Raw genomic sequence first — 15764 nt, 5'->3', positions numbered from 1 at the left:
TTAAATTAGGGCTTCATGCCTCTCCGGCGGCCCGGGGCTCATTCAGAAATGATTAACAGCAGGGCTGGGTGCATTTGCCAGCCGGCAGGCAGCCATGAAGTCATCCGAGTTAATAGCAGTCAGGGGCCGGTGCGATTCATAAATAACCACAGGAATCAGAGACTCGATGATACTGATCCAGGGTTGGAGGAGTGAGACGCTCCCGGAACACTGGAGAACTGGTCTCCCTCTTCCTGCCGTCCTGGAGGGGGGGGAGGCGTGGCTTAGGGTGACGAGGACACGATGACAACCTAAGGCAACTAAACGGAGTTCAGAGGACCAGGAGTGTCAGCGTCACCCGAGACAGCCTCTCAGGCCCCGTCCCCAGCCCGTGTGTCAGTCTCTGGGACCAGGGCTCAGAAATCCACAGTGAATGAGCTGCGAAGCTCACTCTGAGCCTCCGTTCCAGCTGAAGACTCAGGGCGGCTAACGTCAGCTACAGGAAAGCAGTACCAGTCACCCCTTCACGTTACTAGGGCTCCTTCACGGCACGGGAGTCTGTGCCCAGCAGGCTCCCAAGAACCTTGGAGTGTCTGTGAACTTCATTGCACGGGCCAGACTCAAAGGGAGCCATCAGTGTGGGGATTTGGGAGATGCCATCCATGCTCCGTCCTCCCGCGGAGGGTGTAGTCTGTGAACGGGGGACGTGCTCCGTGGCTACCAGAGCAGGGAAGCAGCATTCATTCAGCTTTTTCCCAGACCTATTCTCCAGGCAGTTTCGGAAAGCTCAGCATGTACCAGCCTTCTGCAGGTGCAAATGGCTCCCAGCTCCTACAGCCCAGGGCGGAGAGAGGTACAATTAATACCGAGCAGGTTGCCTGGGCCCTCGGACATGCTGTTAGAAAGTACACATAGATGCACACAAGCATCAGACCCACACATGCATGTGGCGGACACCCAACCCCTTTCCCGTTAAAACAAGTGTCCAGCTCCCCGGCAGTTTCCACAGGAGCTGAGGGCTCACCCTCCTCTCCCCCTTGAGCTGGGATGATAGCGTTTCTCAATCCCCCAAATCTCTCAAAGTGAAGAAAAAGGGAACCCATTGGTTCATCCGTACCAGATAGCCTTCAAGACCCTTTCACGAATACTCGTCACGATTAATCAGCTAGCACTTAGAGAACCTCAGGCTCTGCAGGGATTCATGCACCCACAACCCCCTTCGGTGGCCAGGCTTTTTACTTTTGTTCCCATTTTACAATAGGAGACTGAAGCACAGAGAGGGTAGTGCCTCTGCCCACAGACACACAGTGGGTAAGGGGCAGAATGGAAACAGTCTGGCCCAGAACTTACGGCCTCAAGCACAGTTCTCCACATTATCTCTGAAAGTAGGTAGACACCTGTCCATTTTTCAGGTGCGAAAATGGAGCCCGGGAAAGTAAAGTAACGAACTTACAGAATGTTCCACAGCTAAAGGGACTGACTCCATCCCAGGCCTGTTCAATTCAAAAGCTCTTCTTTCCCAAACGCTCTACCCGCAATGTCCCTGTGCCGAGCTGGGCATGGAGACGTCCACACACTGGCCACAAAGGACATGCACCTGCTGGTGCTGGCAGGGGGACGCTAAGGGAGGCTCCGGGGGGGCTGGGACAGCCTGGGATGCCAGGAGAGTATCCTGAGTTCAGATCTGTTCTGCCTGTTCACCTCTTCGTCTGTGCTTCTGCTTCAGAACCCTCCACGGCAATGACATTTCCAGCGTCCCCGAAGGCTCCTTCAATGACCTGACGTCCCTTTCGCATCTGTAAGTAGCCCACTCAACACGGGACATTGTCACAGTGCCACAGCGCGTGGTGGCTCTGTTCACGTTAGTGGCTGCTCTTTCTGTCCCAAGGAACATGTTTACAATGGCGGACCCAATTATACACGTTGCACGTTCTCCGCCACAGCTGCCTGCAAAGGCTCCATCAGTTGTGTGAACCACGTGCATACGAATTCAATAAGAACCAAGATCAAACTCCCACTGGGTGCTCTGCGGTGCAAATGAATTATCTCACTTACTTCTTACAGCAAGGACACGTGTGTCCCCTTACTACACACGATGAACCTGAAACAGGCTAAAGAGTTTGTCCAAGGAGGGCACAGCTCTGGTCGCCGAGCTCTGGTTCAAATCCAGGTTTGCCTTGACTTCAGGGCACACATTCTTGACCTCCGCCCTCTGCCCCTCACACACAGGGGAAGCTGAGGCCCCCTAACTAGGAGTTAGTATGCACACACCTCTGCCAGGGAAAATGGCTGAGTTTGCAACCTACTCCACGTATATTCCATTGTTTGCATATATTCTAAAAGGTTTCCAATAGAAACGTGAAGGGATATGAAGAAAAGAGAGCAGAAGTGCTAGTGTTTCCTTGCTGGACACCGTGTTGGAGAGATCTGCTCCCGGCAGCGCCACTCTCGGCCCTGCAGTCCCAGCTGAGTGGCGTGGGGGAGGGGATGCATCCTTCTCCTCTCTCAGGCTCCGTTGGGCCTGCCAATCAAACTGACATAAGACAGATGAACAGGAGACCAGCACACACATGTAGTTAATTTTTTAAAAGATTTTATTTATTTTTAGAAAGAGAAGGGAAGGAGAAGGGAAGGAGAGAGACATCCATGTGGGGTTGCCTCTCACGTGCCCCAAACTGGGGGCCTGGCCCACAACCCAGGCATGTGCCCTGACTGGGGATCGAACCAGTGACCCTTTGGTTCTCAGGCCGCTGCTCAATCCACTGAGCCACGCCAGCCAGGGCTAGTTAATATCTTTACATGTAGGTGGGAGTCTTGAAAAGTAAAGCGAAGGACCAAAGAAGCCATTGGGCCCAAAGCTTATACACATTTTGCCACAAGGAATGAGAAATTGTGGGGCTATGAGAAGACATGGGCCAGGGGCCACAAATTGTGGGGCAGTAACTAGGAAGTACATGGGGGAAACTTAGTGGAAGGTCAGGGTTATTTTAGTAAGTCTTCTTGTATAGAGACTCCCAGTCTCTGGTGCAGGGAGGGCACCTTTCTCGGGAAATGGGGCCTGCTTTTAAGTAGAAAGGACATCAGAGGGCCCTTCCTGCCTCTGCTTTCTCCACTGCCTTTGGCTCAAAATAACCACTGTCCCAGAGTGGCTTATTGGAGTGTGGTGTGTCCTGAGCCCCTTCGGTGTGGCTGGGTATCACACCCTTCCCTGTATGTCCTCCAGTGGGCCCTTCCGTGGGGCGGGAGAGCCAGGTAATGAGATGAGAGGCCCGGGAGCTTCCTGGAGGTTCCAGGCTTGAGGCTGCGCTAAGGACTGTGTTACCAGGATGGAGGGACCCTGACGTCCTGCTCTGCCTCCCAGGGCCCTGGGCACCAACCCGCTGCACTGTGACTGCAGTCTGCGCTGGCTGTCCGAGTGGGTGAAGGCGGGGTACAAGGAGCCTGGCATCGCCCGCTGCAGCAGCCCCGAGCCCATGGCTGACAGACTGCTGCTCACCACACCCACCCACCGGTTCCAGTGCAAAGGTAGGTGCTGGCGCCTCCCCACTCCCCACCCCTCCCTTTCTCGGGGTCTGCTCTGCCTCCAGCAGCCCGTCAGAGCAGACCGTCTCAGCAGGCAGGACCCCTCAAACCTCTGCCCTGTCTGTTCCATGGGTCACACACACAGACTCAGGCTGAAACTGATGTGGACCTGCATCTAAGGGTCCATTTGTCACTCTCTCCCCAAGTCCCTCTGTGGACGCCCCCCTCCCATCCCAACTTTCTTCTCTACATACTTTTGCATAATGGAGAGATTTCTTTAACCTGCATTTTTTTAATCCAACATTCCTAAAACACGAATTTTCCCCGCAAACTTGGCGCCTGTGATTTTGATTGGCTTCGTCATTATGAGAAAAAACTACCACCGGGTCCTCACTGTGTGGTAGGCATTCTGTTAAGCACTTTTCATGTGCTGTTTCATTAAATTTACACTTTCTGTGTATTAATTGATTTCCTTCTCCTGCACTTCTGCGGGTATACACTAGAATCACCCTCATTTTTAAAAATGCAAAAACAGAGGCTGGCCGAGGTTAAATGATTTCGCAAGGCCACAGTTAGCAGGACTCCAGGTCTTTCGGATCCCAGCGTGCATGCACCGGACCACCGAGCTATGACATTCCATCGCAACCTCTCTGACTGGTTCCTTTTGAACATGTTGTGTTTCCAGTATTTTCCTCACCATTGATGCATAAAGGTCTTTATTTAAAACTATGTCCTTAGATAAGATTCAGAGAACAGAAATCACTGAGCCAGAGGACATGATGGTGTTTCAAGTCTTCACTCATATTCCCAAACTGATTTCCAAAAAGAGTTGTGAGCAGTTTACCCCCTAGGAGCACCCTTTGAGTGCATTTTTTTACCCTCTTGCATTATTTTATCTCATTTCGTAATCATTGCTAATTCAATAGGTAAAATATATATATATATACATATATCTTTATATTTTGTATGTCTTTGATTATTGGGGGAAACTGAATTTTTTTCAAAAATTTACTTCCCATATGTATTACATACCTCTTAGAGCCTTAAATTTTCTTTTTTTGTCAATATACTTTTATTAACCCCTAAAATCTCATTGTGTCCTTGGGACACAGAGTCTCCCTGGGACAGAGTCTCCCTGTTCTAATGTGAAGCCAGGGTTGGACCCCAGGTACCGGCTCCCAACCGGGCCGCTCTGCCCACCAACGCCAGATGGTCACATGCACACTTAGCCCTGCCTCCAGATCCGGCGCATCTCAGGTTCCTTTAAAGTCCTAACAAGAAGCAGGGCCTATTGCTCCAGGGCTTGCTGTCAGAGCTGGTGACAGCCCAGCTCCTTGCAGGGACCGGCAGTGCCGTTTCTCCCTCCAGCGCCTGTAGCAGAAGAGAGCGGGACCCAGGTGCAAGTGTCGTGGGTGCACAGTGTCCCGGGCCCAGTCTGCCGTCCATTGTCAGCACCACTGTGTGTGTGTCCTCTGGGGCATGTCTTCCTCCCCCTGCCAATGAAAGGGTTCTGCAGGCAGGACCTCTTCGGCCCAGACACTGCGTCCTGCTTAGCTTGGCGCAGACCGTTCCATGGCGGGGGTGGGGGCAGGGAAGTGGGAGGTCCCAATGGAATCTGGGCCCAGAGCTTCCAGAACGAAAAAAGATGCACAAGGGTGTTTCTAATTACGGTACAATTACTTGCAGATTAGCACCCAAATCGGATCAGGCTAATGACAGTAATTGGTTTGACTGCAGAAGTGCTTCTGTCGGATGCCCTGCTGTGATTTTCCCCGCCCTGGACAATGGCTTAATGGAGGGGACTCTGGCTAGACTGCATGTCCTGGCTGAAGAGGGCCAGCTGCCCTCTACACCTGGAGACAGGAGGGGCTGGCAGCTGGCTGAGGACGGGGAGGGGCTGGCAGCTGGCTGAGGAGGCCTCCGAGCTGAGGGGGAGGGAGGGGTGACAGCGAGCCCTTTTGGGGACCTGCCACCAACACTCTGGCTTCTCGGTGCAGGGCCGGTGGACATCAACATCGTGGCCAAGTGCAACGCCTGCCTCTCCAGCCCGTGCCGGAACAACGGGACGTGTAGCCCAGACCCTGTGGATCTCTACCGCTGCGCCTGCCCCTACGGCTACAAGGTAAAGCCGGTGCCCGCCCCTCCGTGTGTGGCCCCAAGAGGGGCCCTGTGCCTCCAAGGGCAGCCTGGTGACCCCACTTTCCAGGTGACCCCAAAGGGGCACCTGCCAGTGACATTCCTGTTCCAGGGGGCCTCAGGCTGTTGAAAGGGCTGGACTCCACGCCCCGCAGCTTGTAAGCAGTAGGGTTAAGATGGGACCCAGGACTATACGACTTCAGAGCCCGGCCTTTGTCCCAGAAGGTTCCCTGGATAGCTGGCCCCTTCTAGCTCCCTCCCTGCAGTCAGCAAAGCTGTGCCGGGATCCTCGTTCCTAGAGATCCTCGTTCCTGGGACTGTCCCGGATTCCAGCCGCTGGGGGCACCCATTCCCCTGTGCTGGACAAGCCGAGAGTTTCAAGGCAGCCGGTGCCTGCTAATACGCACACCTGACGCAGGCTGAGATGGAGGGGCGGCCTCCTGGGCATCTCCCAGGGGCTGGTGTGTATAGTGACAGCCTGAGGGGCAGACCCATTGTAGGGAACAGGCTCCTTGGTGGTTTTCCAGCCAGAGCTGTGCCTCCAGCAGACAGGGTCAGAGTGCCACCTATGGGCCAAAGGTTTCCCTTTGAAGCCAGCCAGCCAGCCCTCCCCTGGCAGCCACCCCCAGGGCCTCAGACTCACTGGAGTCACAAACTCATACACCGTACACACACACACACACACACACACACACACACACACACGTACGTGCACGCGCGCACAGACAACATGGTAGGGGAGGAACAGAAATTCAGCAGGCTTGCTCAAGAGGCCTGCATCCTCCGACTCCCTTGTATGTATGAATTCAGCGGACAACACTCAGGCTGTGGAGTGAGAGCGCCAGCGTGCATTCCAGCCTGTCAGTTACTAGCTGTGCGGCAGTGGCCGGTGGCGTCCCTGAGCCTCCACATCTATTCTATGCACTAGGACCTGCCTCCCAGGTTTGCCGTGGGAGTGAAATGTACACTAACTTAGGCAGCGCACCCAGGGCAGTACCTGGTGTCCAGCAAGCACGCAGTAAGCTGGCACATGCTACCTTCCCCCTCCCCCAGCACGCTGGTCCCTAATACCAGTGACAGGTGGTAGTCGTTGGTTTCACCAGGGATTCCCCGTCTCTGACACTGTGAACTATCACGGACCATCAGCCGCTCGTCTAGAGCTGGGGCATCTGCCCCTGTAACACCCCCAAGCCCATACGTGTATAGCGACCTCTTTAGCATTGACCGTGGGCCAAGCACGCAGCTGGACCTCGTGCATGTACTCCCTCTTCTGATTTAGGCATCTAATCACCCTAGGAGGTAGGTGGTACTGTTTGAAAAATAGCATAAACTGCTTCACATCCTGAGTCTTGCTTCCTTCTCTTTAAAATTGGCCTCAGTCTGAAAGGGGTGGAGCCGGCCTTGAAGCCCCAGGCTGCTTCCAACTGGAGGCTGGCCCAGCCACTGGTGTCTGAGCAGGGAAGCGCCCACCGAGCTTCTCCAGGGCGGCGCCGCTTGCGTGCGCTCTGCTCGCCCGATTCTGAACATCCTGTAGATCTCAGATGAACTTGAACCGAGAGTTTGACCTTCAGGAAGCTGTTGGGCCCAGACAGGCCTGGGGCACATATATGATCATGGCAATGGTGGTGACGGTGACGGTGACTATAAAACAGCCATATTAGCAGCCCGCATTTTTTTAAAGTGCCCAGTATGCACTCACAGCCATTGAACAAGGCACACACATTGTCTTGCATATTTGTCATCAGAGCCCCAGGAGGCAGGACCGAAAACGACCCCCGGTCTACAACTGAGAAAACTGGGGATAGGAGGTACGTGGCTTAGGAGTCAAAACTCCAAGCTGGGATTCTTAGACCCCAAATAAGTTTATAAAGAGTCATTGTTATTTAAAAAAAAAAAAAAAAAAACTCCAAGCCGACTCATTCCAGAAACCACGCTCTTGGCCACTGCATTCACGCCCATTACAAGGGGTGAGGGTCCCTGTCTGAGTTTCCAGAACAGGGCAAAACGGGGTGTGGGTGGGGAGAACACCAAGCAGGCGCCCCGAAGCCTGTTCCTGGCTGACTGCACTACCATGAGCGGCCCCGCCCTCCTCGCCGCAGACTCCCGCCTATAAAATGCTATAAAATGCAGCTGGTCTGACCGAAGGGCTCCCTCCCGTCACTGAGGGTTGCATCTCAGCCCGTCCTGTGCTGGGGCCTCCGCCTTCCTTTCCTCTGGGGGTGGAGCTCACCCAGGCAGGGTGACTGAGGTAGTTCTGGGTGAGACAGCAATCACCAGACACCCACAAAACCAAGGTCCAAGTTCAGGCATTTATTGAGCTATTTCCAGATATCGCAGTTTTTCCAATGACTAGCTGGGTGACCTTGGGAAGCCACAATGCTACAAAAAAAAAAAAAAAAGGCATAGCAGCCACTGCTTCTTTTCGTGCTTCCTGGCAGCTACTGTTCACCCCCTGCAAGGCCAGGCCTCGGAGAAGCTGTAAGCACCTTATCGCATGTGATGCTCTTAGTCCTCATCCCCTGAAATAAGTCGTATTACCCTCTTTTGATAGATGAAGAACCTGAGGGTCAGAGAATCAGATAACTTAGCCAGGCTCCCACACCTGGGACGCAGCGCTCTGCTTCGGGAAGCCCGGCCCACCACCCACTGCAGCCCTTCCCACCACCTCTCGCCGCCCTGCCTTGCCCCCAGCTGGGATGGGAACAATCACACTCACCTGCAGGGCTCCTACAAGGGCTCAGGGGCCACACGTGTTCTGGGCCGACCTGTGCCGGGAGTGAGCAGGCCCTTCACAAAGGGTATTCTTTTACTACTACGCTACGGCACGGGCAAATGACGTCCATAGTTTGGCTGGTTCTTTTTCAGCCAGTTAGCTTCATGTGCCTAAATATGTTCCCTGTCTCAGAACAGTGCTCCCCACACTTGACTGTGCAGGTTCCGGATTCATTAAGACCTGGGATCAGGCCCAAGTGTGTGCATGGTTGGCAGGCTCCCAAGAGGTGCCTTGTCGCTGGTCTGAGAACCACACTTTGAATAGCGGGGTCTCAGCGCAGCCTTTCTGGCCCCACCTCAGAAAGGTTTCCAGCAGAAGCAGCTGGTCCCAAGCCCCAGCCGTGTCCTGCACACACACACATACACACTCACACACACACATGTCTACACACTCAGGGGTGAGTTGGTGTGGGGGAAGGAGGCCCGAGGAGCATCACAGATCTGGTGAATTGGAGCAAAGTGAGGCTGAAGAAGTTGCATTTGGCTAATTAGCAAAGCAATGGCAGTGGCGATTATTTCTCAAGGACATGTACGACCAAAATCCCCGCTGCAGGCTGATCCACCATATTGTCCAGTGCTAGGCTCCGCCTCCTGAACTTCTGTGCTCAGCACAAGGGGCTGGAGGAGAAACCCCACCTCCACCTCCACCCAGAGAGGAGGAGTCCACCTGGAGTCCCTGGTGCTTGAACGTTCTTAGAGCAGGGAGGCTGGCCCAGGCCCGGCCTAGGGAGTCCCCACCTGGACCTTCTGAAGGCTCCCCAGTCCTGACCTTCATGGCCCATTAATTCAACACATGCACGCACACACTTCTGAACCAATCAGCACCTACCCGAGGCCTGCAAAGAGTTTTAATCAGCCACAGTCAGCCCTGCTTCTCACCCCAGTCTTCATCATCATCGTCATCAGAATGGCTGTTACTACAGAGCCGCCATGACACCCAGGTGCCTCGCGAATGTGCGGTCTCTGATCGTCTGTCCGCTGCGCAGGTAGGCATTATTACTCCCCGCTGGCAGACGACGGAAACAAGGCTCAGACCTAGTCACTTCCTCGAGGCGCACGGACTAGAACGTGCCCCCGGCCCTGCCTGGCTCCAGAGCCCGCGTCCGCGGAGGGGAGAACGGGCCCCAGTGCTGGCTTGGGATCAGATGTCTGGGATCTGCTACGGCCTTTGCCACTCGGTGCGGTCTCCGACGCGTTCTCTCATTGCCCAAGTCGGCCCTCCCGGCCTGTGAAACTGGGGGTCGTATCCATCCCACTCGCCTCCGAGGTTGCTGTGAACGTCACATGTGATCGTGACCGTAAAACACCGGGCACCAGGCCTGGAGTGGAAAACGCTCAGTGAACCTGAGCGAACCGGAGGATTGCCGTTTGCATCCCACCCGGGCTTCCCAAGAGCGCTCCCACGTTGCTCTAGTTTAGGGTGAACCCAGGTGCCACCCTACCTACAGTCTCTGTGCCCCACCCCCACCCGCCAGCCCAGAAACCCCTGACGGGCCCTTTAAATGTGACGGAGCCGGAGGCTTTGACTGCTGAGGCAGTAGGAAGCAGGCAGCCCACAGCGGAGTCCTGTGCCCACTTGACAGCGACACCGCAGCCAGGAAGCCCGGCCCACTCCGTCACAGGCCCCGGCGGGGACAGAGGGATAGAAGATTTGCTCAGGCAGATGGCGAGCAGGTGGTGTGGCAGTGGGAGGGCTCCCGCCGTCACCCCTGCCTGGCCCGGTGCCCACAGTCCCAAAACCGCACAGCAGACACTTCCCCAGGCCCTGGAGGTCCTCCACGGGACTGTTTGTCAGCACTGGGGTGCAGTGCTTGTCCCCGGGTGACGGGGCAGAAGCTGGAGCCAGGGGGCCAAGCTTTGGGCTGCTCGGCCCCCTCCTCAGCGCCTGTGTCCCCACTGCCCCTTCTCCTGCAAGAGTGGCTCCTTCTCAGCTCAAACATCCCCTGCGGAGGAGCCTGCTCCGTGCTCCAAAGGATCCCCAACACATCCCAAACCCCCACCACCACCAGGGCTTCTCACTCTGGCCTACCATTAGGATGACCTGCAGAGCCTAAGCATAAGTATCAACACCTGGGCCCACGTCCAAGCCAGTCCAAAATGAATCCCTGGGTGTTTTTGCCTCCCGGGGCCAAGGGCTGTTTGCGGTGCCCTACTTGTAGGTTACATGTAAGCCTCAGCGAGGCTACTAATAATAGCACCTACTAGCATGTATAGAATGCCTACTCTGTGCCAGACGTGTTACCTAATGTTAAGCACTTTCCTATAGGAAAGGTCTCATTTAATTCTCTTAACAACCCTAGGAGCTAGGCTTACAGAGGCTAAAAGGCCAAGGTCAGCCAACCGGGAAGAGATGAAGCTGGAATGAGAAGCCAGGTTGTCCTGGACCCAAAGCCCATGCTCTTGCCCTTTGTCCCAGCATTGAGAGGACGGTGCGAATTCTGGGAGCCCACACGCCTGAATTCTCCCCATTCCTCCCGTCCTCACTGTGGAGTACCCAGAAATGAGGGCTCCCTGCAGCTTTCCCCAAGTCACACTGCAGGCCTGTCCCAGGGTCCCCTGCCATCTCCCCAGCCTCATCCCAGAGGTACTGGGAACTCCCAGGGGTCTCCTGGGTCATGGCAGCCACTGACCACCCCCTGCCTTCTGTGTCTCCCTCTTCCCCTCAGGGCAAAGACTGCACCATGCCCATCAACACCTGCATCCAGAACCCCTGCCAGCATGGAGGCACCTGCCACCTGAGTGAGAGCCACAAGGATGGGTTCAGGTAAGAGCTGGCCCATGGGCCCTCCCCCACCCAGGGCTTCCCAGGTGGGTTGAAAAGCCCCCTTCAGTGGGGGCTCCTGTGCCCACACTGGCCAAGCCCTTCATGGGACTGACTTCCAGCTCCCCCTGTGTTGTCCCCTGTATGGACCAGGACATGGGGGTGTCCCAGGGATGAATCCTTTGCCTGTGGTTGCACAGTTAGTAAGCATTGGGGCAGGGACTCAAGTCCAGGCCGTCTGTCTTTGCAGCCGGGAGCTCTCAGGGGCTGCCATTGCTGACTGAGTCAGGGAAGGAGCAGGTAATGGGTCAAAGACCCACCAGCCTGCCCTCTTTCTGCCCAGTTGTAAAGGAGATATTAATAGCAGGTGACATCTCATTGTGGTTTTAATTTTAATTTCTCTGATGATTAGTGATGTTGAGCATCTTTTCATATGTCTATTGGCCATCTGTGTGTCCTCTCTGGAGGAATGTCTGTTCACGTTCTCTGCCCATTTTTTTATTTGGATTGTTTGGGTTTTGGTGTTGAGTTGTATGAGTTCTTTATTAAGTTTGGGTAGTAACCTCTTGTCAGTTGTATCTTTGGTGAATATCTTCTGCTCTTCATTAGGTTGTCCTGAGGTGGGTCTCTTGTACACAGTACAGCATATATATGGGCCTTATTTTCTTATTCATTCAGCTACCCTGTGTATTTTGATTTCAGCATTTAATACATTTACATTTAAAGTGATTATTGATAGACATGTATTTATTGCCACTGTATTCTCTATAACTATGTTTCTTTCTTTTTTTCTTCTTCTTAAAGAAATCCCTTTAACATCTATTGTAATACTGGTTTGGTGGTAATGAACTCCTTAGCTTTTTCTTGTCTGGGAAGCTCTTTATTTCTTCTTCAATCTTAAATGATACCCTTTCTGGGTAGAGTCTTGGTTGTAGGTCCTTGCTTTTCATCGCTTTGAATATTTTGTGCCAACCCCTTCTTGTCTGAAATGTTTATGTAGAGAAATCAGCTGACAGTCTTATGGGAGCTCCCTTGTAACTAACTATTTCTGTTGCTGCTTCTAAGATTCTCTCTTTGACTTTAATTTTTGCCATTTAATTACGATGTGTCTTGGTGTAGGCCTCTTTGGGTTCATCTTGTTTGGGACTCTCTGTGCTTCTTGGACTTGTATGTCTTTTTCCTTCACCAGTTCAGAGAAGTTTTCAGTCATTTGCTCAAACAGATTCTCAATCCCTTGCTTCCTCTTCTTCAGTACCCCTATATGTAGGTATTGTTACACTTCATGTTGTCCCAGAAGTTCCTTAAACTATCCTCATTTTTTAAATTCTTTTTTCTTTTTGCTGCTCTGATTAGGTGTTTTCTGATACTTTTGTCTTCCAGGTAGGTGATTCGATTCTCTGTTTCATATAGCCTGCTGTTGATTCCTTCTAGTGTATTCTTTTTTTAAAAAATAATTTGTTTATTTTATTTTTAGAGAGAGGGGAAAGGAGAAAGAGAGGGAGAGAAACAGCACTGTGTGGTTGCCTCTCACTCATGCCCCCAACTGGGGACCTGATGTGCAACCTAGTCATGTGCCCTGACTGGGAATCGAACCAGCGACACTTGGCTCGCAGGCCAATGCTCAATCCACTGAGCCACAGCAGCCAGGGCTTTCCTTCTAGCGTATTCTTTATTTTATATGTTGTAGTCTTCATTTCTGACTGGTTCTTTTTGTGTGTGTGGTTTTCCTGTCCTTTTTTATGTTTACTATTTCTTTGTTTACATTCTCACTGAGTTCATCTGTTCTGTCCCGAGTTCCTTGAGCCTCCTTACAACCACTGTTTTGAACTCTGTATCAGGCAGATTGCTTGCCTCTATTTCATTTTGTTCTTTTTCTGGGGATTTCTCCTCTTCTTTCATTTGGGGCATGTTTTTTGTGATCTGTGCTGTTTTAAGACAAACTCACCAGAAAGCCTCAATGTTGGCAAGAGAGGGATCCTCCCAACCTATCCCTTTATTCACCAGAAGCTGGAGAGGGCTCAGAAGCAGTAGGAATTCATGATGGAAAAATGACACACCTGAGGAAAGGTCAGGAAGGCGGGGTGTTTCCTTTCTAGGACTAAAGCCAGCAAACGCGTTCTGAGCACTTCCTATGTGCCCTGCATTCCTCTAAGCATTTTACTTATTATAATCTCATTTTATCCCCACAACCATCCTGGGGGTAAATAGCATTACCCAAGGCAACAGATGAGGAAACCGAGACGTGGAATTTAAGGAAATTTCCCAAGGTCAGATAGCTAGGAGAAGTGGTAGGCATGGCATTCGTTCTGGATGAATGAATGTGTGCAGAGCCTGCTCTTGGCCACTGTGCCCTGCTCCTGCTGAAGACAAAGCCTGCTCTCCAACACAGAGTCACTCAAAGGGGCTTCTCTGCTGTATTGTTCCTTTGTCTACAAAAGAGAGTATCGACAGATGAGCCCAGGAAGAGAGGTCTGGAGGACAGCTGGAGAATTCCAATTCTATCCAGGAAGCCACTCCCAGCTGCAGTAATGGGGAAGGAGACAGTGCTGGGGGGAATTGCCCCAGGGGCGAGGCAGCCATCCAGGGCCAGGGGAGGTCAAATGTCTCCCCGAGACAGGGGCTCCATGAAATGACCTCTTAAGCTCCCTACGGGTCTTCCTGCTCAGGACCCCAAGAGCTCATGTGCCCGAAGTTCTGCCTTGGACCTGCACCCAGAAAGAAACCTGACTAATTATGCACCCCCAACCTTTTTATCTGGCACCCCACCCCCTGGCCCCCCTCCTCTCCTCACACCCCCAAAGCTGCTCCTGCCCCCTGGGCTTTGAGGGACAGAGGTGTGAGATCAACCCAGACGACTGTGAGGACAATGACTGCGAGAACAATGCCACCTGTGTGGACGGGATCAACAACTACGTGTGCGTGTGCCCGCCGAACTACACAGGTAAGGCCCCGGACCCCTGAGTGGGGACCGGTGTGTCTGGGCGGTGGGGCGGGGGCATCATGCACTGAAGAGCACAGTCTTAGACAAAGACTCGAGGTCCCTGAACCCTGTGAAGGGCTTCCCTTCCATCCCGACAAGCCATGAGCTCCTTTGGAACAGGTGCCCTTCCAGCTGTCGGCTCACTGAGTTGGAGGCTGTCCCCTCCTTTGGGAACCTGGAGCCCTGTGGCGTTGGAGGCCGGCAGAGAGGCACTTGCGTTGCGTTTATGCCTTGTGCCGGTCTGATCCGCCTTTGCTCGGAGCTGGGGACACGAAAATGAGCAGGACAGAGTTCCTTCTCACAGAAGCTTCATTGTCGAGTGGAGAGCGAGATGCATCCAGCAGAATGAGAGCAGGACACCTGGAAGACTGGGGGGGGGGGGGCGGGGGGGGTCACGGGATCACAGAACAGGAACCTGGCCCCATGGAGAATGACCGCAGGCTCCCAGGGGAGGTTCTGCTCCTCGGGATCATCGCTCTCCCCACCCCACCCCCAACACAACAGCTTTATTTCCTGTATGAACAGCCCCTAGCGTGGATAGTTCAATGTACCATTCGTTGTGAAGCAAACTGTGACCAAGTTGTGCACACAGAGCCTGCTTTGTCCCAGGGTCCACCTAAAGTGGCCTATTGCACACTGGAATTCTATAAATCCCATGAATTCTTCGAGAAAAAGGCTCTACGTGCAAAAGAAAAAAAGTTGGGAAGCATTGCATTTAATAACAGCCCTCCTCTCGCTCAGAGCTCATGGTCTAGATTAGCGTGTTAGAGGTTCTGACAATTCCTGCTTCAAAGAAAGCCATTTAACGGTGTTTAACCCAGCAGTTCCCGAACTGACTTGGTCTCACAGCTTCCCTCCAACCCTTTCCCAAAACAGTGTTACCAACACCCAGTACCCTCTGTGGCCCTGAACTTGGCAGCAAAGTGGGGACAGAGTAGGAGTCAGCATGGCCCCACCACAACAGAGAAGAGACCCCAACCCCTACCCCAGGGCCGTGTCTGTCACTCACTCCCCAGCCACCCTCAGGACCGACCGTCCTCTGCCATGTCCCCTTGGGAGGCACAGCCCAGGCAGCAGCCCCCGCCCCCACTCCCATCCCTGAGAAAACGCCCACAGCTGCTTCTCCTCTCTGATACCCATCCCGTGGCCTGACAGGTGGAATTTGAGGAAACCCAAAGCTCAGAGGGGCGTCTCCCACAGACCTCACCCCTGCCGCCCCACCTCACCCCCACATTCCCACAACACATTCTCAGGTGGCCTGAGCTTTTCAAGGCTTATATGCAAGGGCCGTCCCTGGGTATTTATGACCCACCCCGTAGGCTTTTCACGGCACTGTGACCATCAAAGGAAATGTATCCAGAGACCAGAACTTCAGATGCCTCTTGTAGTTGCTTCTCTGAGAAAATCCAAGGGGCTGACTTCTCTGTGGCAGGCAGATGGTGCTGCTCAGCCACGTCTGCACCTCCAGGCTCCCCCAAGTTCTCCGGCCGTTCGTTCGGCTCACACCTCTATGCCGTCACTGCCTGCTTATTTGTAGACCCAGGCCATGGCGGCGGGGACAGGACTGGTCGCTGTGTGTCCCCAGCCCCTGGCATGGTGCCTCCCACACCACAG

At 53.6% G+C, this 15764-nt stretch overlaps 1 protein-coding gene across 1 annotated transcript in view; it reads left to right on the top strand.

Moving 5' to 3' along the window:
• Window positions 1–15764, top strand: part of SLIT3 (slit guidance ligand 3) — a 519220-nt gene that overhangs the window by 491474 nt on the left and 11982 nt on the right. Inside the window, exons 24-28 of the mRNA XM_090288559.1 lie at window positions 1706–1777; window positions 3341–3504; window positions 5499–5623; window positions 11076–11173; window positions 13972–14111. Of these exons, the coding sequence (XP_090144685.1) occupies window positions 1706–1777; window positions 3341–3504; window positions 5499–5623; window positions 11076–11173; window positions 13972–14111 (599 nt within the window). The remainder of the gene's footprint in view (window positions 1–1705; window positions 1778–3340; window positions 3505–5498; window positions 5624–11075; window positions 11174–13971; window positions 14112–15764) is intronic.

The sequence above is a fragment of the Furipterus horrens genome, unplaced genomic scaffold (assembly GCF_987537825.1).
Source record: "Furipterus horrens unplaced genomic scaffold, mFurHor1.1.pri manual_scaffold_10, whole genome shotgun sequence".
Taxonomy (NCBI): domain Eukaryota; kingdom Metazoa; phylum Chordata; class Mammalia; order Chiroptera; family Furipteridae; genus Furipterus; species Furipterus horrens.
Note: the sequence above shows the minus strand (reverse complement) of the source record. Positions and strands in the feature narration are given on the sequence as shown.